This window comes from Saimiri boliviensis, chromosome 17 (assembly GCF_048565385.1).
Source record: "Saimiri boliviensis isolate mSaiBol1 chromosome 17, mSaiBol1.pri, whole genome shotgun sequence".
In the NCBI taxonomy this organism is placed as follows: Eukaryota; Metazoa; Chordata; class Mammalia; order Primates; family Cebidae; genus Saimiri; species Saimiri boliviensis.
In genome coordinates this window covers 52,672,216-52,699,653 of record NC_133465.1, presented here as the reverse complement: position 1 = coordinate 52,699,653, position 27,438 = coordinate 52,672,216, and the positions used below count along the sequence as shown (strand labels likewise).

The following is a 27,438-nucleotide window of genomic DNA, read 5'->3' as shown; positions in this document are numbered from 1 at the left end:
TTTGTAGAGATGGGGGTCTTGCTCTGTTGCTCAGGCTGGTCTGAAGCTTCTGGCCTTAAGTGATCCTCCCACCTCAGCCCTCTGAGTAGCTGAGATTACAGGTGCGAGTCATGGTGCCTGGCTACAATATTTTTTTTTTTTTGAGACGGAGTTTCGCTCTTGTTACCCAGGCTGGAGTGCAATGGCGCGATCTCGGCTCACCGCAACCTCCACCTCCTGGGCTCAGGCAATTCTCCTGCCTCAGCCTCCTAAGTAGCTGGGATTACAGGCACGCGCCACCACGCCCAGCTAGTTTTTTGTATTTTTAGTAGAGACGGGGTTTCACCATGTTGACCAGGATGGTCTCGATCTCTCGACCTCGTGATCCACCCGCCTCAGCCTCCCAAAGTGCTGGGATTACAGGCTTGAGCCACCGCGCCCGGCCTAATATTTTTTTAAATGAAGCTTCAATTTTCAAGATAATATGAGTGTGCTCAGTCTAGTTCAGGCGTCCCGAAACTTTTTACACAGGGGGCCAGTTCACTGTCCCTCAGACTGTTGTAGGGCCGCCACATACTGTTCTCCTCTCACTGACCACCAATGAAAGAGGTGCCCCTTCCTGAAGTGCGGTGGGGGGCCGGATAATGGCCTCAGGGGGCTGCATGCGGCCCGAGGGCCGTAGTTCGGGGATGCCTGGTCTAGTTGCTTTCACATAATAATAACAGCTAACATTTATTGAACTCTTATAATGTGCTAAGCATTTCACATGTATTATTACACATTAGCCCCCAAATTGCCCAATCAGGTAGTTATTATTATTAACATTCTCTTTTTATAGATGAGGAAACTGAGGCTGAGGAGTTAAACAATGTATCAAATTGTGTATCGACAGCAGGCTTTACTAAGTGTCTTTGAATTGGAATGAAAAATAGAATTTTGTGCATCCTCTGTTGTACATCTGACAGAGAGATAGGAAAGTACAAAGAGACTACCTATTGAGGGGCAGAAGAATATTTTTACATTGTTGGTGGTATTCTATACTCTTAAGTCTCTCTAGGTGGGAGACTGGAATGCTTTGAAAGAGTAAGAGTTAAAAAGACTGATAATGGCAACATTTGTTTAATTTTTATAATACAAAGATAAAAATAAATTGAGGTGATTTACTTTTAGTGATACTGGAATAAATAACACACATGGGTATGTTAAAGGATGAGAATTAAAGGTTTAAAGGATGAGAATGTTTCCTCAATCCTTTATTCTCATGTCTAATTCTAGTTCTGCTCTAGTCCAAAGGCTACTTTGGGAGGTCTGAATTTGCTATACCTTATCTCCAAGTCAGAGATTTTTTTGAGACCCCTGGTAGTTTTAGCATGAACAAGAGCCTTATATTTCTTTTTTTTTTTCTGAGACGGAGTTTCACTCTTATTACCCAGGCTGGAGTGCAATGGCGTGATCTCGGCTCACCGCAACCTCCGCCTCCTGGGTTCAGGCAATTCTCCTGCCTCAGCCTCCTGAGTAGCTGGGATTACAGGCACGCGCCACCATGCCCAGTTAATTTTTTGTATTTTTAGTAGAGACGGGGTTTCACCATGTTGACCAGGATGGTCTCGATCTCTCGACCTCGTGATCCACCCGCCTCGGCCTCCCAAAGTGCTGGGATTACAGGCTTGAGCCACCGCGCCCGGCCAAGAGCCTTATATTTCAAACGGATTTCTAAGCCCACCCAAAATGATTCCTGGAAAAGTCTTGTTCTGCTGGGATTCTTTGGCCTGAGATAGAGGAGGCTGAAATTCCTTGGTTGTCTTAGGTCCTCTGTGGGGACCTGAGATGGTCTGAGGTCAGCCTTGCAGTTTTAAAGCTGGGCAGGGCTGTGGAGATGAGGAAATCAAGTCTCATGTTGTAGCACATAGGCATTTGCCCAGATACCTTCTCCTTAGTTTTGGACCAGACCCTGTGGAGTTGGATGTTAGTAAGAGGTGACTGCCATGTTCACATCTTTATAGAGACCTCTGAGAAGGCTGTTTTTGCTCCTTTCCTTCTCACTTACCTTACTATTTCTTTTATAGACTTTCTGGGCAGGGCTGAAGTCTCTACAAGCTTTGACAGGATTTCAAACAATAGGATCCCTGGGTTGCCAGGTAAATCCAAACAGGTCTCCTTTTCTGGAACTATGGAGGGAAAACAAAAGAGAGATTTAAAAATACCTTCTGAAATAAGAAATTGACCACCTCTTTACTGATTGTTTACAGTAATATCAAGTCAGGAACTAGAGGTACAGTAAAACACTAAATGTCTGTTCTATTTGGTAGAAAGACCATTTTGGTTACTGAGCAGACAGAATAAAATGGAATGTTTAAAAATACTTCTAGTTCAATAACTTCTAAGTAAATGTAGTAATATTTTTAATACAAACATGAATTTTATGATAATGATTACTGTCTGGTTCTAGGCAAAGATTCTAGGCAAAGTCCCATTACTATAGTACTACTTATAAGAAATAACTTTTCGGACGGCGCGGTGGCTCACGCCTGTAATCCCAGCACTTTGGGAGGCCAAGGCGGGCGGATCACGAGGTCAAGAGATCGAGACCATCCTGGTCAACAGGGTGAAACCCCGTCTCTACTAAAAATACAAAAAATTAGCTGGGCATGGTGGCGCGTGCCCGTAATCCCAGCTACTCAGGAGGCTGAGGCAGGAGAATTGCCTGAACCCAGGAGGCGGAGGTTGTGGTGAGCCGAGATCGCGCCATTGCGCTCCAGCCTGGGTAACAAGAGCGAAACTCCATCTCAAAAAAAAAAAAAAAAAAAAAGAAATAACTTTTCTTTATCTAAGAATAGTTCATAGCTTATAAATGAATATATTTTCAAAACTGTATGTAGTATTTGGAATCTGAAATGTATTTATCCTAGAAAACATGAATAGTGGTTAGCATTTCCAAGGCAGCTTGTTAAACTCATAAACAAACCATGGGAGGACTAATGACAATATTTCAACTACACCTACATGTCATTTATAACCTTAGGGAGAAAATAACAGAAAAATTTGACACAGCTAGTGGAAGTAAGTAACGCCTTAATTAATGCTCTCTAACCTCCGACAGATTCTCCAGCCCAAGGACTGAGGGTAGAGGCTTCAGTGTGAGGAAGGTATTTTTTCAAGAACACCATACTATCAACACCCTAGATTAACATAAGAGAGTGCATTTTTCTTTTTCTGAAAAAATGTTTTTTGTTTTTTTTTTTTTAAATGAAAGGAATGCCTCCCAAAGTAGTGAATACACCTGGTAAAGAATTCAGACACTATAAAAGGTAGCCAATCTTTTCTACACTGGTCACTCCCTCAGTGATCTCATTGGAGACCAAAGGGCAGCGTCTTCTGCAGAAGGTGTTTGGACCGTGCAAGTGCCTGCTTGATGGAATTAACACTGTACCAATTTGTTTAGCAAATACTGTTCTGGAGAAGCAGTACAAAAGTAACTCACATCCAAGGCTACACCTTCCTGACCTGTCTCCCAACTGGAAGCCTGTGAATGATGTTTGCTGTGTAGTGAGTTGTAGCTGCCCAACTGCCTTCTGTTCATAATGTTTCTACTCACCCACTGCCTTGAGGAAGCGATTCTTATCTGTTAGCACCTTGATAAAGTCTGAGAAGTTCACCTTCCCATCTCCTGCAACAAAAATCTGAGACTCAGGACAAGGATAAAATGTATTTTAATTATTAGAATATATCTTAAATATAAAAATTAAAATACTCTGGATGATTTAATATTTAAAACTAGAGCATTTGAGGGCTGGAAATATGCTCAGGTGAGCCCTGGTCTTCTTGAAGTGGTCTTAGCACCATTACATGAGTCCTCCACAGCCCACGGAAGCAATGGTGGCTGTAAACATCCAGCCAGGAGGACCCAGTCATTGCAGTCTGTCCAGCTGCTCCTTTCTCAGAGACTGGCCATGTTAGCAAGGAATCCACCCTCTCTTCCCATGCTATAGCCCCCTTATTATTCCTATAATAACACACCCCCAAGCTGTACCTCATTTCCTCTAAAATTGGGAAGGATGATGAGTATTATTAGAGGGGTATGTGTGTGTTTCTGTGAAATGATAGAAAAATTTGACACAGTTAGTGGAAGCAGGTGATACCTTAATTGACATTGAATGACACATGAAACTGATGTTGATTGAACGGAGCACTGGCAGTTGGGTGGAGAGAGGTGAGAGGAGATAAGATGCTGAATATATTTTTCCCACAGCATATCAGCTTGGGCTACTAATAATCAGGTAAGTATATTCACTAAAAATACTATCTGTATGCTTTAAAGATAACAACAAAAGTGCTGTGGCATTTAAAATTCAATGTAAAACCGGGCACGGTGGCTCAAGCCTGTAATCCCAGCACTTTGGGAGGCTGAGGCGGGTGGATCACGAGGTCAGGAGATCGAGACCATCTTGGTCAACACGGTGAAACCCCGTCTCTACTAAAAATACAAAAAATTAGCTGGGCATTGTGGCGCGTGGCTGTAATCCCAGCCACTCAGGAGGCTGAGGCGGAGAATTGCCTGAACCCAGGAGGCGGAGGTTGCAGTGAGCCGAGATCGCGCCATTGCACTCCAGCCTGGGTAACAAGAGCGAAACTCTGTCTCAAAAAAAAAAAAAAAAAAAAAAAAAAAAAATTCAATGTAGGTGGGACTTGATGGAAAAATAAAGATTTGCTCTGTTTTGATTCAAACAGAAACAAAGGTCTTCAATTCTCTTGGTAACATGTCATTATTAACATTGTTAATGCCTTTGTATCTGTTATTTCAGGGCACCCTTCACGTACAGCTTCCATGTACATCAGGACAGGAAACCTGAATTTGATAATGAAATGAGGCAGTCACTCTTGGTTTCCACACAGCTTTTTCAAATAGTTCATTTTCAAGCATTAATTTGATTTCATAACTTGTACACATACCTCACTGATGTCCTGAAAGGGACACACACACACAGACACACATACACATACACGTGTGTCTCTTGAAGAATATATATGTGTGTGTATACACATATATATAATATACACATATATGTATATTTTTATATAGTATTCAAATATGTAGTTTACAAACATAACATACATATATATTTGGAGGGGGAAGTAAATAAGGTTTGTTTCTCATGTTTATACAGTCATTAGAAGAAAACTATGTTTTTACAAATATCTTTTATGGGAAAAACAATGAGAAGCTAAAGGACTCACGATCAATATCAGCACATTTCAATTCATTATAGATATCATGCTTGGTTAGACTCATTCCCAGCTTAGCTACAGTGCACATCAGTCCATGGAAATCAATACAGCCAGTTTTGTCCTTGTTGAAGAAGTTGTAGGCATCTTGGAAAGCTGGGGAAATAGAGTTAAGTTATAGTTATTCAAGAAGAAGTACATACACTAATAGGACTATGACAGACAATACAGTTGATTGGAGATCATGTTCTAAAAAGAGGATTGAGAGAAAAATGAGTGCTTAATAGATAAAAATAACATTTCTTAGGCCAGGCGCGGTGGCTCATGCCTGTAATCCCAGCACTTTGGGAGGCCAAGGTGGGTGGATCGCGAGGTCAAGAGATCGAGACCATCCTGGTCAACATGGTGAAAGCCTGTCCCTACTAAAAATACAAAAAATTAGCTGGGCATGGTGGCGCATGCCTGTAATCCCAGCTACTCAGGAGGCTGAGGCAGGAGAATTGCCTGAACCCAGGAGGCGGAGGTTGCGGTGAGCCAAGATCGCGCCATTGCACTCCAGCCTGGGTAACAAAAGTGAAACTCCATCTCAAAAACAACAACAACAACAACAACAAAACCACATTTCTTATAAAGGACAGTATCCTGCCATGGAACTTGAACTGGAATGAACTAATTGTTAAAAAACCAAGTGTTGGTAGGTAAGCTGGCCTTCCAAAGATAGCCACACCCTAATCCCTTAAACCTGTGAATATGCTATCTTACATGGCAAAAGGGACATTGCACATGTAATTAAGATAGACTATTCTAGGCTCAATTTAATTACACGATCCCTTATATAGCTAGAAGCCAGAGAGATGTGGCAGAAATCAGAGAGGTTTAGAGCATGAGAAAGACCTGACCCACCACTGCTGGCTTATCAGCCAGGAACTTCTCTACCTGTTAAAGAGGCTGAGAAGTTCCTGGCTGATAAACGGCAAGAAAACTGGAACGTCAGCCCTGCAAGAGAAAAGAACAGAATTCTGCCAAAAATCTGAGTGAGACTGGAAGCAGATTCTCCTCTGGAGCCCCTAAATGGGAGGCCAGTCTGCCCAACATTTTAATTTCAGTCCTATAAAACACAGAGAAGAGAAATCAACTGTGCTCACCTGGACTTCTGACCTATAGAACTGTGAGATAATAAATTTGTGTTGTTTTAAACTATTAAATTTGTGGCAATTTGTTACAGCAGCAATAGAAAAATAATTTGTCAAATTGGACCCAAATTATATACATGTGTGTGTATGTTTTGTATGGATCCAAAGTTTTTCAAAGAAATAGTCAAGGTGCCAACTGGAGCCAAAATTAGATACGTCCTTTCTAAAATTAGTGAATGAGGAAATAAGCCTGGAACAAAATATATCCCAAATGACACCCAAATAAAACTTATTTCATATCACATTCAAGTCTCAGCATCTCTATGTATAAGAGTGATTAATCCTACAGAGATAATGATACCTGCTCTAAAGTGTGTAACGTAAAAAGGTAACATCTTTCTCCTTGATAAAAGGTAGGTTCTCTAGGGCTGGAACCAAACTGTCTCTGACTTGTTTCTGTTCTCTCCCATTGTCTCTTGCATGTTAATAGGCAGTCAACAAATACTGATTGCATGCTTTCCATGGACCAGGTGTTGCTCCAAGTGCTTGGGATATATTAGTGCCCTAAATGGACAAAGATCTGTGCCTTCATATACATGTAATAAATAGGTAAATTAGATGCCATTTTAGAAGGTGGTGTGTGCTATGGAAAAAAGAAAAAGTAATTCTGTGTGGATGATTAGGAAGAAGAAGAGAAACAAAATTCCTCCACACTCCCACCCCCATGTCTGCTTTCTGACCAGCAACTGTACCTGCACAGTGTGCCTTTCTCTCGGGGCTGCAAAGAAACTGGATGCTCTCATCTAGAGCCAATCCCTCTCTTGTGGATTGGAACTCATCCCCTCTCTCATATTCAAAGAATTTACCTAAAAAAAGGGTCCCCTCGTAGGTAAGGGAAATACCATTTTTTGTTATTTTCTATTATATCAATCCTATAGACTATTTCTCCCTTAAAAAAATACATTGTGCCGGGCGCAGTGGCTCAAGCCTGTAATCCCAGCACTTTGGGAGGCCAAGGCGGGTGGATCACAAGGTCGAGAGATCGAGACCATCCTGGTCAACATGGTGAAATCCCGTCTCTACTAAAAATACAAAAAAAATTAGCTGGGCATGGTGGCACGTGCCTGTAATCCCAGCTACTCAGGAGCCTGAGGCAGGAGAATTGCTTGAACCCAGGAGGCAGAGGTTGCGGTGAGCCGAGATCGCACCATTGCACTCCAGCCTGGGTAACAAGTGCGAAATTCCGTCTCAAAAAAAAAAAAAAAAAAAAAAAGTACATTGTGACCTCATTTCCCCCTCCAGTTATTGCTACCTCTGCCATTTGTCTCTTCTACTAAAAATTTAGTCATTTATTTCTTTTTTTTTTTTTTTTTTTTTTTTCGAGACGGAGTTCCGCTCTTGTTACCCAGGCTGGAGTGCAATGGCGCGATCTCGGCTCACCGCAACCTCCGCCTCCTGGGTTCAGGCAATTCTCCTGCCTCAGCCTCCTGAGTAGCTGGGATTACAGGCACGTGCCACCATGCCCAGCTAATTTTTTGTATTTTTAGTAGAGACGGGGTTTCACCATGTTGACCAGGATGGTCTCGATCTCTCGACCTCGTGATCCACCCGCCTCGGCCTCCCAAAGTGCTGGGATTACAGGCTTGAGCCACCGCGCCCGGCCTAGTCATTTATTTCTATCACTGGGGACTCATGGATGTTTATTTTATCCTTTGGGTTATAATCCAATTCTACATTATTATTTTTTATTGTTCAAATAGAAAAAGTTGATGGAAGACAGGGCATATGGCTACAGATGCTGGTAAGGAGGTAGAAATGGAGGTGAGAGTTTAGGGAAATTCTGTTCCGATTGCTTCAATTTTCCTCAGGAAAGTAAGGAGACCAATGACAGTGAGGATGGGAGATGCTGGGGATTTTGAAGTGTTCAGCAACTATTTGTAGAATGAACAAATTAACCTCTCACAGGAAAGTTGTGAGGATTAAGCACTGTAATGAACACATTTTCTAGGTTCCATATTTGATGTTTTGCTATCTGGGGCCTTGCTGGTCCTGGAGGGACTGCTCCTCTCAGGGCTGGTCAATGCCTACAGATAGTTACTACTAGCTTGTGAGTGTGCCTTTCCTCTGCAAATCATCCAATTCCGTAGACCATATTCCAGAAACCATATCTTCAGCCACCTGCCTTCTCCACCTCTTACAGTCAGAGTCACTATTTCCCTGCCCTAGTCATCCCAGGGCTAGGTAACAGACAACCAGAGATAGCCCTTACATGCCAGAGTCCACTGAAATTGTTCAAACTGGCTAACCCCATACCTGCTTACCCTGCCTTGTCTGTTCCTTTTTGCGGAAACCACAATAGAGGTTCTTGTCCACATGCTGCCCTGCCCACTTGCTGACTGACCCTGGTGCCTCCTCTTGTGGCCCTACCTGCTTGGCAAGCTATGCCCTGTTTCTAGGGATCTGTGAGTATGAAAACTTCCTTCATGACCATTATTTTTGTGTCTACATGTCTCACCATATCTGACTGAAACAGATCCCTTAAAATGAGTACCAAAGTATCTTAAGGCACTTTATAAACCTTAAAGGTCTATAAAACTATAAGCTGTTATTATTAAGGCATTTAGCTTAGTTTTATAATGAAAAATGCCCATCTGATTATGGCCATCTTTTGTGTTTTCCAAACTAGAATTCTCAGCAATAAAGGCTGATTGATTGTAGAATGAGCCAATTAACCTCTTGTAGGAAAGTTGTGAGGATTAAGCACTGTAAAGAACACATTTTTCAGTTTCCATACTTGTTGTTCTGATATCTGGAGCCTTGCTGGCCCTTGAGGGACTGCCCCTTTCAGGGCTGGTCAAGGTCGATTGATTCTTTGATTTATTTCTGTCTTCTGGGTCAATTTCTAAATTTAGGGGAGTAAAGCATCAGCCTCTCCAGAAACCAGACACAACTGAAACACAGCCACACTTGACTTCTTTGAGTTTTTCTAGTGCATTGTCCTTTCCCTTTTCTCTGGTCTTTGTAGATTCTACTCTTTCTGCTTGGAACACTCTGTGCTCTTTGCTTGATTTACTCCTATTCATCAATCACCATTCTCTGGGACTCCCCTTCTTCCCTCACAAGACCAAATTAGGAGACTTTCCTTTATGCTCCTATTATATTCCATACTTTTCCTATCATAACTTGTGTTACATTGTAATTTAAATAATATATTCAGCAAATTCATGTTTTTTTTTTTTTTTTTTGAGACGGAGTCTCACTGTCACCTAGGCTGGAGTGCAGTGGCACGATTTTGGCTCACTGCAACCTCTGCCTCCCAGGTTCAAGCAATTCTCCCTGCTTCAGTCTCCCAAATAGCTGGGATTACAGGTGTCTGCCACCACCGCCAGCTAAGTTTTGTATTTTTAGTAGAAACAGGGTTTCATCATGTTGGCCAGGCTAGTCTCAAACTCATGACCTCAGGTGATCCATCCTCCTCAGCCTCCCAAAGTGCTGGGATTATAGGCATGAGCCACTGTGCCCGCCAAGTTCATGGTTTGGACCACTTCTGACTTGTTTTGTTTCCCATGCCTACATTTTTGACATTAAATAAATATTTGTTGTTTGGATGAATAAACTTTAGCCAGTGTAGCTCATTTTATTATTATATTTTCTTCTTTGAGAAATTCTAGGACTGTAGCTGTGTTTTTGTTCTTTATTATTTGATTTATATTTGCTCTTTTTGTTCTTTTTGAATTTATTCTTTTCCACACCCACAAGTTCTTCTTTGAATACAAATATTTGACCAGGACTGCCTAAATTCTAGGGAGATGTCCATTTAAAAGCAATTTCCTTCTAGTCCCACAAAAATTTCCTTTCTTTCAAATGATGGTGGTGTAGACAACCCTTGAAATCTCAGCTCTTTCTTAGAGAAGAAAGGATCAGACATATTAAGGAGCTGTTGTTTCTGCTTCAGTTTTAAGGATGATTCTTATTACCTGCCATTTGTGAAGCATTTAACTTCTTTTCTGTGTGTTTTAATTGGCATTGAGGAGATCCTGGCAAGTCTTTTTCCCTGAAGAAAGATGGGAAAATGTTTAGATTTACTACATATGCGAAACCAGCAGATATTAGTCCTACTCATCAGTTTTTGCTTAATGGAATGACTGTAGCATCTCAATGTATCCAGTCTATCTGAAGGGATATTTTATTTAGGATAGCCAATAGCTACAGGATGAACAGTGAGAAAATGTTGGCCACTGAGATCCACCTCTGCCCTAAACTTGCCCATTACCCCTCCCTTAAAAAATAATGATTTCAAGCCAGCCATGGTGGCTCATACCCGTAATCCTTGCTGTGTGGGAGATCAAGGCAAGAGGATCACCTGAGCCCAGGAGTTCAAGACCAGCTTGGGCAACATAGCAAGACCCTATCTCTACAAAAAATAAAAATAAATTAGCCAGCGTGGTGGCACAGGCCTGTAGTCCTAGCCACTCAGGAGGCTGAGGTGGGAGGATTGCTTGTGCCTGGGAGGTTGAGGCTGCAGTGAGTCATGACTCCACCACTACATTCCAGCCTGGGTAACAGAGCGAGACCCTATGTCAAAAAAAAAAAAAAAAAAAAAAAAAAAAAGCAGTTATGATTTCCCCCATTTTACAAAATAGGAAACCGAAGTTCAGAGCAATTAAATAATTTGTCCCAGGCTATACAGATAGTAAATGGAAGATCTGAGATTCAAACCTAGATTTGTCTGATTCCAAAAATCAAGACCATACTGCTTTACACTATTCTTGTTGTTAGAAATAGAAGTTGTCTCAATTTTCTTTTCTGGCTCCAACTCTCAGCCTTGAGTTTCAAATTTTAAACTAGTATAAACACTGTTGTGAATACTCTTACAGAGAAACTTTTCCATCTATGACGATTAAAAAAATTTTTTTTTGAAATGGGGTCTTGCACTGTTGCCCATGCTGGAGTGCAGTGGCGTGATCTCAGCTCAGTGGCGTGATCTCAGCAACCTCCACCTCCTGGGTTCAAGTGATTCTCCTGCCTCAGGATCCTGAGTAGCTGGGATCACAGGCACCTGCTACCGTGCCCAGCTAATTTTGTATTTTTAGTAGAGCTGGGGTTTCACAATGTTAGCCAGGCTGGTCTTGAACTCCCAACCTCAAATGATCCACCTGCCTCGGCCTCCCAAAGTGCTGAGAATACAGATATGAGCCACTGAGCCTGGCCTTACAATGTATTTATTTATTTATTTTTACAACTTTTATAACTATTTTACAAATGTCAAATTGTATTTTTACCAGCGTATGTGTGTGTGTGTGAGAGAGAAATATAGAGAATACTTCTGAAAAGTTTGAAACCCTGGGTGACCTTTACTTACTCAGGAAAGTAAAATCTGGAAAACGCAGAAACATATTAATACTTTCAAGATACTTTGTACAGATCTAAAGTAGTCTATTAGTTTAAGAACACAAAAATATGTCATGCAAAACTGGGTTTGCTTGTAATATATTAAATAAAATTTAATTACATTTAAGTAAATGTAATTTAACTGCAAAATTTAATAATGACCAACTTCATAAATTTATTTAAAGTGTCTTTAGTTTTGATACTTGTAGAACTAAAAGTTTAAAAAATATGAACTCTCATAGTTTTGTGGCTTTATAAGAAGCAGTTTAAAAAGTAAAACTAGAAGAAATACTAAACATTGTAGTTAAACAAAAAATTGTTATGGTTGATTAATTTAGTAACCCCTAAAGTACTTATTAGATTCAACTCATTTTCAAAGAGGGGCCTGGGAGAAAAGGAGGTGATAGTATCAAAACTGTTCTTAACTTTTTAAAGTGGAATTTTATCTAACTTGTCTTATTTTCTCAGCTTTTACTAACATTGACTTCTTCAGGTGCTTCCTCTTCTTACCTGCTTGAATTTCTTTGCTTTTTCTTTCTTTCATTCTTTCAAGACAAAGCCTCCCTCTGTGGTCCAAGCTGGAGTGCAGTGGTGTGATTGTGCCTCACTGCAGCCTTGACCACCCAGGCTCACCTCAGCCTCCCGAGTAATTGGAACCATAGGTGTATGTTACCATGCCCAGCTAATTTATTTACTTTTTTTGAGATGGAGTCTCACTCTGTTGCCCAGGCTGGAGTGCAGTGGTGCAATCTCGGCTCACTGCAACCTCTGCCAAGCGATTCTCCTGCCTCAGCCTCCCGAGTAGCTGGGACTATAGGTGCATGCCACCACACTAGGCTAATTTTTTTTTTTTTTTTTTTTTTTTGTATTTTTAGTAGAGACCAGGTTTCACCATGTTAGCCAGGATGGTCGTGATCTCTTGACCTGTCCACCTCGGCCTCTTTAAGGGCTGGGATTACAGGCATGAGCCACCGTGCCCAGTCTAATTTTTGATTTTTTCTAGAGACGAGGTCTCCTTATGTTGCTTAGGCTAGTCTTGAACTCTCAGGCTCAAGTGTTCCTCCCCCCTCTACCTCCCGAAGTGTTGGGATTACAAGTGTGCGCCACTATGTCCAGCTTGTAATTTCTGAAGCTCGGGTTTGCCCTTACTCAAACAGGTTATTTTATATTTATTGTAAAGATGTTCCTTGATTCATTATGGGGTTACATCCTTATAAACCTATTATGAGTTGAAAATACTGTAAATTGAAAATGCATTTTACTTACCTAACCTACATAGCTTAGCCGAGCCTACCTTAAATGTGCTCAGAACACTTACATTAGCCTACAGATGGGAAGAATCACCTAGCACAAAGTCTATTTTGTAATAAAGTGTTGAATACCTCTATTTTATAATAAAGTGTTGTAATTTATTGACTACTGTACTGAAAGTGAAAAACAGAATGACCGTATGTGTATTTGAAGTAGAGTTTCTACTGGATGCATATTGCTTTTGCACAAGTCAAAAAATGGGGCTCAGTGGCTCACACCTGTAATTCCAGCACTTTGGGAGGCCAAGGCAGGCAAATTACGAGGTCAGGAGTTTGAGAACAGCCTGGTCAACATGGTGAAACCTTGTCTCTACTAAAAATAAAATAAAAATTAGCTGGGTGTAGTGGCATGCACCTGTAGTCCCAGCTACTCAGGAGGCGGAGGCAGGAGAAATCGCTTGAACCTGGGAAGCAGAGGTTGCAGTGAGCCGAGATTGTGCCACTGCACTCCAGCCTGGGCAACAGAGTGAGACTCTGTCTCAAAAAAAAAAAAAAAAAAAGCAAAAAACAAAAAATGGTAAGTTGAACCATTAAGTTGGAGACCATCTGTATTTCTAAATATAAACAAATTTCTTTTGCAAAATATAAAAGATGCAGTAGATGGAGAAATATGTTCTCAAGAAGCAAGAGGAAAGTAGAATTCAGGCAGTGTAAAGTTTTGTTGTTGTTTTTTTGAGACAGGGCCTTGCTCTATTACCTAGGCTGAAGTGCAGTGGTGCAATCTCAGCTCACCCCAACCTCCGCCTCCTGGGCTCAAGCAATCCTCCCACCTCAGACTCCTGAGTAGCTGGGGCTACAGATGGGCACCACCACACCCAGCTAATTTTTGTATTTTTGGTAGAGGCTGGTCTCAAATTCCTGGGCTCAAGTGATCCACCCGCCTCGGCCTCCCAAAGTGCTGGGATTAGATGTAAGCCACCATGCCTGACCAGGCAATATGAAGTTCTTATTACCTGTCTTTAAAAAGGCACTCTTGGCACAATCTCAAACCTTACCTTGGATCAAACATTGGAGAAAGACTTAATTTTACAAAGTTTCAAATGACTGAAGAACCTTGCATTTGGAATGAACCCAATCCAGCCTCTCATCTACTGTAGGAACTCCCATTATATGTAGCATTGTCTAGTTTTTGCTTAACTACTTTCAGTGACAAGGAACTCACTTCCTCAAAAGATAGCTTGCATAGTCAGTAACACTAGGAAAGATATACTCAAAATAGAAAGTAAATGTTAGGTGATTGAGAAAAAGCTATTGTTAATGTTACAGGCAAATCTCCCTTCCCAATTTTAGCCCAGCGTTAGTCATGGCTAATTTACCAGCTTTCATTTACTAGCTACATTTGGAATATAGACCCTTTTTCTACACTTGAACTTGCTTATGGGTTTAGGTCTTCTTTATGATCTTCCAACTTTTTTCCTTCTTTAAACTGACACTCAAAATATCTCAAGGTATAACTGATAACTCCTTGAGCCCCTTAGGGTGTTCTGTATTCTAACATAATTCTGTTCTTCCAATCAAAAAGGATGTGTATCTTTTTCTTTTCATAAAAAATATTTCTCTTCAATTCCGATGTTTTGTTTTATAACTAAATTTATATAATAAATACTTAGAGTATTTTAATTGTTTCATCATAATCTTTATGAGTACTTAATATATTAATAATCTTAATAATTATATATGTTTAGGAGCTTCCTAGTAAAGACTGGAAAATCTGCTAGACAAAATTCTAAGAGTGGTAACACTAATTTTTCTTTATCATAATACATTTATCACCCTTAATACATTCATTACCTACCTTTTACTGTGGGAGATGGGTACTTTTGTTAAAGGATTCAGCTTAAGTTTTGATTTACTTTCTGAAACTGCCATGTGGCCAGTGACTCGGTCTGGAATTCAGAATATACAATTAAGAAATCAGTTTACAGATTAATTTTTTACGTTCTTTTGCAACTTTTCAGCTCAAAGCCTGGAGTTTGAAAAGTCCAGGACCTCAAGGAATGGTAATACATGCAAAATCAAGTTAGAGGTATGCATAAAGTTGGAAGGCAATGTGGAAAGGCTCCTTTGTTGTTCCCAGATTTCTTTCTTTTTTTTTTTTTTTTTGAGACGGAGTTTCACTTTTGTTACCCAGGCTGGAGTGCAATGGCGTGATCTCAGCTCACCGCAACCTCCGCCTCCTGGGTTCAAGCAATTCTCCTGCCTCAGCCTCCTGAGTAGCTGGGATTACAGGCATGTGCCACCATGCCCAGCTAATTTTTTGTATTTTTAGTAGAGACAGGGTTTCACCATGTTGACCAGGATGGTCTCGATCTCTTGACCTCATGATCTACCCACCTCGGCCTCCCAAAGTGCTGGGATTACAGGCTTGAGCCACTGCGCCCGGCCTGTTCCCAGATTTCTAAGCAAAGTTGCTTGTCACTGTTTCCCTTTCAATTAGTGTCACTTTGATCCTATGTAAAAATAAATGTTAAGCGAAATAAACTGGACACAAAAAGACCAATGCTATATGATCTAACTAATACATATAATCTAAAATAGTCAAACTCATAGAAGCAGAGAGTAGATGGTGGTTGAGGAAGGAGATATGGGGAGATGTTGGTCAGTGATACAAAGTTTGAAGACGGCTTCTGAAGATCTAACAAATAGCATCGTGACCATAGGCAACAATACCATACTGTACACCTGAAATTTGCTAAGAGACTAGATCCTAAGTGTTCTCGCTGTACACACACACACACACACACACACACACACACACACACAGTAACTATGTGAAGTGATGGATGTGTTAATTAGATTGGTTGTGGTGATTATTTCACAATGTATACATCTGTTAAATATATATACATTAAATAATAAAAATGGTGCCATGTGACACAGATAATGAGCATTCTGGAAATATATGGGAAAAGTTATTTAAAGACACTATTTTATTATGAAATCAGTAGAACATTTCAAGTCATAATTGACAAAGAATAAAATAGTACAGCATTTCTAAAGTATTTGCCTACTCGTTTACATCTTAGATGCCTGCCTGGTAATAAGAAGGTTTTCCCAGGGCTTGTTTTTGGGAGACCTATCCCTGCCCTGTCAATTCTTGGGAACCAACTGTTTTTTTTTTGTTTGTTGTTGTTTTTAGATGTGTAAAAAGCCTTTATTTGGAGGGGAGCAGGAATTTAAACAAAGAGGTCAAATCCCGTGTCATCATCTGACTCTTTGGACACTCCTCCTCATCTTCTCCTCTGCCACAGCGGGGGTGGAACCAGCAGTAGGAGCTGCAGAGCCTGGGGCAGCAGAGACAGCCACAGCCCCACCGGCAGGTACACTGGCAAGCTTGCCAATTCCCTGGGCAATGACGTCTTCGATGCTTTTTCCATTCAGCCCACTGATAACCACGTTGAGCTGGTCGTCGTCCGCCTTGATGCCTAAGCTGTCCAGGATCCTATTGTCCTTGGCGCTGGGGGAGGGGTTGCCTCCGAGGGCAGCCAGCAGGTGGGAGGCGACGCAGCACATCTGGGAGGCAGCAGCGGTGGCTGCAAGGCCTCCACGCGTGCGACCTCGGCGGAGTCAGGGAGGAAGAGCCCAACTGGTCTTGGTTAACAGTCGGAATGGGGGTGGGATACAATGCAGTTCTGCTACCCTAGACTCCGGAATGAACTCGTTAACCACCGCCGCCTCCCTAGTCCTCGATTTCCACTCGGCATAGTCTGATAAACAGGGTTTATTGGCCGGGCGCGGTGACTCAAGCCTGTAATCCCAGCATTTTGGGAGGCCGAGGCGGGTGGATCACGAGGTCAAGAGATCGAGACCATCCTGGTCAACATGGTGAAACCCCGTCTCTACTAAAAATACTAAAAATTAGCTGGGCATGGTGGCGCGTGCCTGTAATCCCAGCTACTTGGGAGGCTGAGGCAGGAGAATTGCCTGAACCAAGGAGACGGAGGTTGCGGTGAGCCGAGATCGCGCCATTGCACTCCAGCCTGGGCAACAAGAGTGAAACTCCGTCTCAAAAAAACAAACAAACAAAAAAACAGGGCTTATTTATGGACCAGAAGCTGGGTTGGTAGGGCTTCCCGCTTTGTTGCTCTTTTCTTTCCAACTATCTTTTCAAAACGTGGAGTGTATTTGACAGTTCACTGACAAGAAAACTAGGTTGCTGACTTAGGAATAATGGACAATAGAATACTATTCAATCATGAGGAAAAAAAGTCTCTGAATGTTTGGTTAGAATTTGATCCATTTTCCCAGGTCTTCACCTCAGAGCTCAGAAAGCATTTCTTTCTAAACAACTCAATTACAAGTCCTCAAAATCTGAAAACCTACCACAGAGCTGGCAACTCCAGAGAGGGTCAACAATTCAGGCACTTGAAAGATGCTGTGAAATCATCCCATGCCTCAAAATAATCATTACTTTAAAAAAATACCTTCATTTCTCATAGATTATAGATTTTTTAAAAAAAGACTTGGCATAGAATCCTATAAAATCCTGATATTTACCTACTTTTAAGCCATGCTACTTACCACTTCTGGGCTTCAATCAGATCAGGAATCCAATAAAGGGTTTGTTCCATCACACAACTGTGACCTCATTCACTGCTCAGGCTCAGGCCCAGGGAGAGAATGACCCAAGAGCTATTTCCAACCTGACAGCAAGCATGTTTTCAATGTGGTTCTTTCAGCACCCTTGGTGTATATGAGGGTGTGATTTATAAAATCTGAACATTTTGACACTGTTGGGACTTCAGGGAAGGGGAATAATTTTTGTTTCAATTTCTATATTAATATATTTTCATGTTAATGTCTTCATCAGGCCGGGAGTGGTGGTTCAAGCTTGTAATCCTAGCACTTTGGGAGGCTGAGACAGGCAGATCACCTGAAGTCAAGAGTTCAAGACCAGCCTGACCAACATGATGAAACCCTGTCTCTACTAAAAATACAAAAATTAGCTGCGCATGTTGGCGCACACCTGTAATCCCAGCTACTCGGGGGGCTGAGGCAGGAGAATCGTTTGAACTCAGAAGGCAGATGTTGAAGTGAGCTGAGATTGCACCACTGCACTCCAGCCTGAGTGACAGACTCCGTCTCAAAAAAAAAAAAAAAAAAAAAGTCTTCATCAGTCAATTGAAAGCTGTTCAATTAAAACATTTTACTCAGCTGCTTTCACTGCATGGTGATTAAGCAACATGGTGAAACCCCGTCTCTACTAAAGATACAAAAAAATTAGCTGGGCATGGTGGCACGTGCCTGTAATCCCAGCTACTCAGGAGGCTGAGGCAGGAGAATTGCTTGAACCCAGGAGGCGGAGGTTGTGGTGAGCCGAGATCGCGCCATTGCACTCCAGCCTGGGTAACAAGAGCGAAACTCCGTCTCAAAAAAAAAAAAAAAAAAAAAAAAAAAGAATCATTTCATTAATTGTTTAAGCCTAGAAAGAGAGGCAAAAAACTCTCATAGGCTTGTAGTCTTTGGTATTATTGGGAAAAGTGATTTCAAAAGAGCAATTACAGAAAAGAGTGTTTTAAGTAGAAACTAAGGTATTTATAATCTGATGTGTCTCATGGCATTGTAAATTCTCTAGTACAGGAGTTAGGAGTGTCTTTAGTCTATCATGGCTAAGCACAGATATCTCTGGCACCCAAGGCTTAGCTAGTTACGTAGTTGGACCTGTAAAAATGCTTCAGTTTTCACTTAGTGGCAGCAATTCTAGAGGTTTCCTATTCCCCCAGAATGAGAATAGGAAACCTCTAGAATTGTTCATTATGAGCATAATTTGACTTTAGCCTAGTATTTTTAAACTTAGTATACTGCCTTCCATTCTGGCCAGGAACACACAGGGAAAGAAAGGTAAGGCTTAATTTATAAATTAATTCAACAATTATTTATCAAGAGCCTACTATATGAAAAGCTACCTCAATTTTTTTTTTTTTTTTTTTTTTTTTTAGGTGAGGTTCACTCACTATGTTGCCCAGGGTTGAATGCAGTAGCAGGATCATGGTTCATTGTAGCCTCAACCTCCCGGGCTCAAGTGATTCTTCCACCTCAGCCTCCCCATTAGCTGGGACTACAAGGTGCAGGCTACCATGCCCAACTAATTTTTTGTATTTTTGGTAGAGATGGGGTTTCACTATGTTGCCCAGGCTGGCCTCGAAATCCTGGCTCCCACCAATCTCCTTGGCCTCCCAAAGTGCTGGGATTCCAGGCAGGAACTACTGTGCCCAGCCCTATTGTGTTACAGCATTCTTTATATCTTTTGGAGACTAGATCCTTATCAATTATATTATTTACAAATATTTCTTCCTATTCTGTGGGTTGTCTTTTTACTTTATTGATAGTGTCCTTTCAACCACAGAAGTTAGACCTGAAATTTTAAATGTTCTTTTGTTGGTCCTGGAATTTTAAAGCTGAAAGATAATAGATCATCAACCGAATTCAGCCTACTACATTTTTTGAGAGGCAAGTTCTTGCTCTGTCGCTCAAGCTGAAGTGCGGTGGTGCAGTGATGGCTCATGCAGCCTCCAATTCCTGGGCTCAAGCAATCCTCCCACTCAGCTTCCCGAGTAGCTAGGACTATAGTAGGCAAGTACCACCACCTCTGATTAATTTTAAAAATTTTTGTAGAGAGGGGGTCTCGCTGAGTTGCCAGGCTGGACTCACACTCCTGGCTTCAAGTGATCTTCCTGCCTTGATCTTCCTAGGCCTCCCAAGGCTCTAGGATTACAGGTGTGAGTCAGTGCTCCAGGTCTTCACCCATTTTATTTTACTGCTAAGGACCCTAAAGTCCAATTAGCTGAATTAATTTCTTTAATGGCAGAGTCAGAAACACCTGCTTTGTAAATGACACTGTGATACCAGGTAGGTTACAGTGTTCTTAGAGGTTAAAAAAAATCACAAATGGAGCATTAGAAAAGAATATAAATATGTGAGAATCACATGTGATTCAGTGGTGTGCACCTTAAGGCACAGGAACTTAGAAAGACAGTTGGAGAGATAATGGTGTTCAATCACCTTATGGACAAGTAGATGGAGGATAGAAACTGACAAGACAATTAGGGAAAGTAACTATGGGATTAAAAAACGTAAATCAAAGTATTAAGCCCCATCTTTACAATGGCGTCACATCAGGTTTCACACTCACCTTTAATGTCGTTTGCAGTTTTCAACTTAGGTAGCGTCGCCATTCCTTTTGCTTAAAGACAAGATTAAGAATCAAAATTACATAAATTTCTGATGTTATGGAAAGTAGAATAGGAGGGCATAATTTGTCTTATTTTTTTCCCCAAGTGAGTGAAAAAATTAAGAAAATGTCAAAGATATATGGGATATCCATCTTCATTCATATTGTTTCTTTTAGTGCCTTAATGTATTGCACTCCAAAAGCAAAAACTGAAAAGCACTATAGTGTCAGCATTGAAATCAAGACTATTCATTTATCATCTTTTAGGATGTAAAGAAGTGAAATGACTTTGAAAATCTGTTGATTCAGGAGGAAGATGATCTCTTACCCATTTCTTTTTTTTTTTTTTTTTTTTGAGAAAGGGTCTTACTCTGTTGCCCAGGCTGGAGTGCAGTTGGTGTGATCTCAGCTCACTGCAACCTCTGCCTCCTGGGTTTGGGCAATTCTTCTGCCTCAGCGTCCTGAGTAGCTGGGACTACAGGTGTGTGCCACCACGCCTGGCTAATTTTTTTGTATTTTTAGTAGAGATGGGGTTTCACCATGTTGGCCAGGCTGGTCTTGAATTCCTGACCTCATGATCCACCCACCTTGGCCTCCCAAAGTGCTGGGATTACAGGCATGAGCCACTGTGCCCAGCCTCTCTTATCCATTTCATTTTCATTAATTATTTCTTTAGGAAGGTATTGACTAATTAGTTACCTGTTAATGATATAGATATTTCTTTCTAGTGAATTATCCTATGAAATATGTGGGTATAATATATATCATAATTAACTTACTGCAAAATCTTCCTTTACCCCACCCCTTTCCATGGCCAGAACAACAAGCAAACAAAACCTTAATAGTACAGATTTAACTCTTTTTCTTTTCTTTCCTCTCAAAATGTGGGGTAGTTTTGTTTTCTAATCATGAGAAGATTAATTCTCAGAAGAAAAGTGTGGATATAATAACTCAGTTTCCTATACTGGATTTGGTTTGGCCTGGCCAGATAAACCAATAATGTATTATTTTAATACCAAAAAAGGCCCGTGGCAGATTATGAAAACATAGAGACATGGAAAATGTTTGGTGATACCTTTAGGTTATAGAGGCTATATAAGGTAATATGCAATGCAGAAAGCAGTATATATAAAGAAGAAATATTTTTCCTATGGGGAAAGGATTAACTCCAATATAAAACACATTATGTTTTCTTAATTAATAAAAATAAAAATTAATTTTCTTAATTCTGTAGAATTAAGAAAAATCTATACCTGTGAAGCACCTTTTCTTTCTCTGCCTCTGATCGGTCACTGTCTCTCTCCCTATTGCTTGGCTCTTCTCCCTTCCTGGATATTAATTTGCAAGAGACACCCTATGCCATTCTTAGATACTGCATGTGGCAACATTCTGGTTGAGAATATGACTTAGAAGATGACAAGAAGCAGACTTTATTTTTATACAGTAACTTTTTTTTCCCCTACATATATGTTAGATTTTCTCTGTGCCCCTAGTAAGTACAGTTTTAGAAATTCTCATGTGGAACCTTACAACCCAAGTGCCTCTGAAGACCAGAGTGGAGCTCTGAATGTTCACCAGCAAGTAACAGAAATTTTAACAGGCCTTGAAGTTGTTAATATATGATTGTTATTTTCATGTTATCATTCTTAGGTAGCTGAAATTCACCTTTATTCTTTAGAAAGTAGAAATGAATGACACTTGATTATGACAGCAAAAAAAAAAAAAAAAAAAAAAAAAGAAAGAAAAGGAAAAGAAAAAAGAAAGTAAAAATGGCAAAATGGAAATTGGAGAAAAAGATATTTAAGTGTGAAAAATACCACTGCCCTTATGTCTGTGTCTAATTATCTGAAATTGGGGTGTGAAGACTTAAATCATAATAGTACATTTGAAGGCAAATGTGTCAAGATGGCATTAAGAAATACAATTTCTTCCTTAATACATATGTATAAAACATTTTTTTCTTTTTTGAGATGGAGACTTGCTTTGTTGCCCAGGCTGGAGTGCAGTGGCATGACCTCAGCTCACTGCAATCTCCGCCTCCTGGGTTTAAGTGATTCTTCTGCCTCAACCTCCCAAGTAGCTGGGACCACAGGTGCATGCCACCATGCCCAACTAATTTTTGTATTTTTAGTAGAGATGGGTTTTCATCATGTTGGCCAAGCTGGTCTCGAACTTTTGACCTTGTGATCTACCCGCCTTGGCCTGCCAAAGTGCTGGGATTACAGGTGTGAGCCACTGTGCTCAGCCAAAAAAACTTTATAAGTGAAAATGGAGTATTACTGTGTGAATCTTTGAAATAGAAACCAGTATTTGAAATTTCTAAAAATATGAAACATACTTTAAAACGTCTAAATTTTCTTTAAGGCATGGTAGACGTCACATTATAAAATATACTGCAGTGGCAGCAGGTGGATTGGGGTTTATGAAGTGAAGAAAGCATGTGGGTGAGCTGGGTAGCCATGTGAAATGTGTATGTTTGATAAAGAGACTGGAAGAAAAAGAAAGAATAACATTAGAAAAACAAGGAGAAGCTGGAGCAAAAACAAAAATATATTTTTAGAGACATGGAGAAGATAATAAAAGGAAAAAAGAAGTGGAAGAGGAGAGAAAGACAAATAATAGAAAAGTAAGCAAAGAGATCTGTAGTGTTGTGCCTTCATGGCTTTATTATACATAGTTAACAGCCAATTCTGATATGGATGACTCACCTATGTTACCTGGGGTTGTTAGTTTAACAGAAATGGTTGTTCTGAGTTGCCCAGATAGGAAGAATTATCTTAAGAATGACCTTAATACAGCTGCTTTGGTTAGTGAAACTTCAATTATCTTTTTTTTTTCCCCCTTTCCTCCCTGAAACTTCAATTATCTAAAAGTAGGAGACTAGAATCTCTATCATATTTCCCAGATCAGAGGTAAAAATTAACTTTTGTGAGAGTGGGAACCTTGCTTGATCTCTTGTTAATTGCTAAACTTTCTTGAACAGTGTCTGGGTACTCAAAAATACTTACTGATGAACACAGAACTTATACATGATCATGGGAGTTGGTTTCCAGTATCTCCAATTAGCAGCATGATTTTAAATACTGGGGATAAAAACCACGAAGTGAACATTCCTTAAAGTTTTCTGGCACCACCAACAAAAGCAGTAATAGATGGGATAGACTGGACTTATTAAAAGGTATATATATTTTTCTTTTACAAATAAAATACAACAGGACTAATTTGGAAATGTTAGGCATAGGTACCCAGAATTTAAATTTATCTTCTATCAAAATTCGTTTTGTGGATGCTTGCATAACATACCTTAAATTATTCTTACAGCCTCCTCCCCCACTTTTTTTTTTCTTTTTAGAGAAAAGGTCTTGCTCTGTCACCCAGGCTGAAGTGCAGTGGTGCAATCATAGTTCACTGCAGCCTCAACCTCCTGGGCTCAAGTGATCCTCCAACCTCAGCCTCCTGTGTAGCTGGAACTACAGGTGTATGCCACCATACATGGCTAATTTTTGTATTTTTGTATATAGATGGGGTTTTGCCATGTTGCCCAGGCTGCTCTCCAACTCCTGGCCTCAAGCAATCTGGCCGCTTTGGCCTACCAAAGTGCTGGGATTATAGACATGAGCGACCATGCCCGGCCACATCCTCCTTTTTGAAACACAGTCAGGCTTTCAGAGACACACCAAATTTCTTTTTTGTCACACTTGTTGGGAAATGCAGATGCAGAGAACAAATCAAAATTACTTAAAAATGAATTCAAGATTGAGTTTGTACGTGTGTGGGAAGAGGGCAGAGACACGTTTTACCTTGCCTCTGTTGATGAATTTCACAGCATAATGTTCATATCTCCCATTCGTCCTTTCTGTGCAAGCATGAAATATGGCATTTTTGCAATAAGAAACTTATTTTAGAAATATTAAATATAAGGAAGCTACAAACAAAATGTACTGAGATTATGTATTAAACTTCAGAGGCATCCAGAAAGGAACTTTAGATCATTAGCTATATTCACTTATTTTTTGAGATGGAGTCTCTTTCTGTTGCCCAGGCTGGAGTGCAATGGCACAATCTCAGCTCACTGCAACTTCCACCTTCCAGGTTCAAGTGATTCTCCTGCCTCAGCCTCTCGAGTAGCTGGGACTACAAGCCCACGTCACGATGACCGATTAACTTTTGCAGTTTTAGTAGAGACGGGGTTTCACCATGTTGGTTGGGCTGATCTCAGACTCCTGACCTCAGGTGATCCACCTGCCTCGGGCTCCCAAAGTGCTGGGATTACAGGCATGAGCCACCATGCCTGGCCTTGCTATATTTATAAACAAGTAAGATTTTAATATGAGTAAGAAAATGAAATGTAAATACATTGGATATAGATTAAAATGCACAAAAATTATGTACACATAAGGAAAAAATTTGTGGTGATAAAATTATGGATTATCGTTGGAAGATACAATTAAGAATTATTAAAATTTCCCTTTTTTCTTTTTGTCTGCTAAATATAGGAATTCTCTAGCCAGGCATAATGGCTCATGCCTGTAATCCCAGCACTTTGGGAGGTGAAGGCAGGCAGATCATGAGGTCAGAAGTTTGAGACCAGCCTGGCCAATATGGTGAAACTGCATCTCTGCTAAAAATACAATAATTAGTGGGCATGGTGGCACGTGCCTGTAGTCCTGGCTACTCAGGACGTTGAGACAGAAGAATTGCTTGAACCTGGGAGGTGGAGGTTGCAGTGAGCTGAGATTGTGCCACTGTACTCCAGCCTGGGCAACAGAGGAAAAAAAATTCTATAATGAACATGTATTACTTTTATAACCAAGAAAACACATATAGCATAAGAAAAATTTCACTTACGTTTCAACTTCTTCAGACCCTCCATTATTGAATTAACATTAACCTTTCCATTTCCTGTAAAATATTTTGGTTCAGATACAGAAGCATTCACATAAAAATTCATAAAACTTGTGAAATTATTAAAAACAATATATTTGGCTATAATTTCTTCCATGAGTTAGAAGAACTAGAAACATCGGTTTGCTTTGGAATTTGGATTCATTTTTCTGTCAGGTGAATATGATGGAAAAAAAAGATGATTTTTTTTTTGGCTCTGTCTGGCTCTGTCCTTCAGGCCGGAGTGCAGTGGTGTGTTTATGGCTCATTGCAGCCTTGACTTCCCTGGCTCAAGCGATCCTCCTACCTCAGCCTCCTGAGCATCTGGGACTGCAGGTATGTGCCACCACATCCAGCTCATTAATTTTTTTTTTTTTTTTTTTTTTTTGTAGAGATAGGAGTCTCCCTATGTTGCTGGTTTTGAACTCCTGGCCTCAAGTAATCCTCACACCTTGGCCTCTCAAAGTGTTGGGATTTCAAGTGTGAGTCACTGTGCCTGGCAAGGATGAATCTTTAAAAGAGACATCTATCTCTACTTTTTTTTTCTGAGGCAAGGTCTTGCTCCATCTCTCAGGCTGGAGTGCAGTGGTGTGATCTTGGCTCACTGCAACCTCTGCCTTCTGGGTTCAAACAATTCTCGTGCCTCATCCTCCCAAGTAGCTGGGATTACAGGCATGTGCCACTATGCCCAACTAATTTTTATATTTTTAGTAGAGATGGGGATTTGCCATGTTGGCCAGCCTCGTCTCAAATTCCTGGCCTCAAGCAATCTACCCACTTTAGCCTCCCAAAGTGCTGGGATTACAGGCATGAACCACCATGCCTGGCCCTGTACTTTTTAACAAGCAGTTCATCTTTTCTGTGCTTTAGGAGATTATATTAATCAAAGGAACAAAAGTAAGAAGGAATAGGGTATTCTGAGGGAACTATGGGTAGTTCAGTTGGTTTGGAGCATGACATGTTGGAAGCAGTGGAGGAGAAAGCTGAAAAGTACATGGGAGCTGTGTTGCAGTGGGTTTTGTTTGGACTTTTCTTGGGAACACAGGAAGGAGTCATGAAGGCTTCTGACCATTACTATGTAAAGTTTGATCTGAAGGCAATCTGCCTTCAGTTGGAGTTGGAGACCAGCCTGGGCAACATTGTGATACCCTGTCTCTAGAAAAAATACAAAAATTAGCTGGGCATGGTGGTGTGTGTCTGTAGTCCCAGCTACTTGGGAGGCTGAGGTAGGAAAATAGTTTGAACCCAAAAGACGAAGCTTGTAAGGATAAGCCTAGGAGCTGTTATCACGCCACTGGACTCTAGCCTAGGAGGCAAAGCCAGACCCTGTCTCAAAAACAAAAAACAAAATTTCTTCAACTGAAGAGAGGAGAGGAAGAAAATATAGGCAAATAGGAAGAATGAAAAACTAGAGAGAATGGAAAATGGAGATATGTTTACAATTGATAGGTTCAAATTTATTGCTATAAAACCATGATTTGAGAAACCTAACGGTTCAGTGTCTCATCTCCTACTTTCAGTTGAGCTTAGTAGAGAAAGCAAAGTATGTCTCCTTTCTTCATCCTTGTATTCCTAGTACCTCGTATAGGGCCTGACATATTCAGTGACCAATAAATATTTGTTGGATGAATAAATCAATATACTCTTTTAAATTCAAGTCCAGGCCAGGCACGGTGGCTCATGCTTGTGATCCAAGCACTTTGGAGGCCAAGGCGGGCAGATCACCTGAGGTGTGGAGTTCAAGACCAGCCTGACCAACATGGTGAAACCCTGTCTTTATTGAAAAAAAAAAAAAAAATTCAAGTCCAGAGCTGTATAGAAACTCTCTGACAACATCACTGAAGCAATATAATAAGAAATGCTATCCTCAAATGCACTTGGAACATCTTTTTTGGGGTTATCAGAATGAAAAAGAAAGTGGTAGAAATAAAAAAGTATATAGCACAAGGGCCAGTGAGTAAGCCATGTAAATAGACTCAATAAACAACAATAAAAATTTCAATAAACAGATCAACCAACCCCAAATTCTCCTTCCTTCCCCTGTGTATTGCTTCCTCATACTCATTTTTATTTTCTAGTTTCACTCACTGTAATATTTTTCAGGCTGAAATCATACCCTCAGGCACAACTTAGCATACCGGTTGTATTTGTGATTTAAGGAATGCAAGTTGGCCAGGCACGGTGGCTCACACCTGTAATCCCAGCACTTTGGGAAGCCAAGGTGGGCGGATTATGAGGTCAAGAGATCGAGACCATGGTGAAACCCTATCTCTGCTAAAAAATACAAAAATTAGCTGGGTGTGGTGATGCGCGCCTGTGGTACCAGCTACTCGGGAGGCTGAGGCAG

The 27,438-nt window shown here is 40.6% G+C and overlaps 1 protein-coding gene, 1 non-coding gene and 1 pseudogene across 5 annotated transcripts in view; all 3 read right to left on the bottom strand.

The window, feature by feature from the left end:
* EFCAB3 (EF-hand calcium binding domain 3) overlaps positions 1-27,438 on the bottom strand; it is a 164,917-nt gene that overhangs the window by 25,838 nt on the left and 111,641 nt on the right. For all 4 annotated transcript variants that reach the window (XM_074388810.1, XM_074388811.1, XM_039476427.2 and 1 more), the window contains 7 exons: positions 25,056-25,109; positions 20,169-20,219; positions 14,832-14,922; positions 10,313-10,389; positions 5,215-5,358; positions 3,575-3,646; positions 2,027-2,147 (listed from right to left, as the gene is read on the bottom strand). In XM_074388810.1, the coding sequence (XP_074244911.1) occupies positions 2,027-2,147; positions 3,575-3,646; positions 5,215-5,358; positions 10,313-10,389; positions 14,832-14,922; positions 20,169-20,219; positions 25,056-25,109 (610 nt within the window). The remainder of the gene's footprint in view (positions 1-2,026; positions 2,148-3,574; positions 3,647-5,214; positions 5,359-10,312; positions 10,390-14,831; positions 14,923-20,168; positions 20,220-25,055; positions 25,110-27,438) is intronic.
* Positions 14,719-14,780, bottom strand: LOC120367016 (U7 small nuclear RNA). Its single transcript, XR_005581518.1, has one exon. It is a non-coding gene; the product is annotated as a U7 small nuclear RNA (small nuclear RNA).
* Positions 16,155-16,580, bottom strand: LOC120366846 (large ribosomal subunit protein P2 pseudogene; annotated as a pseudogene).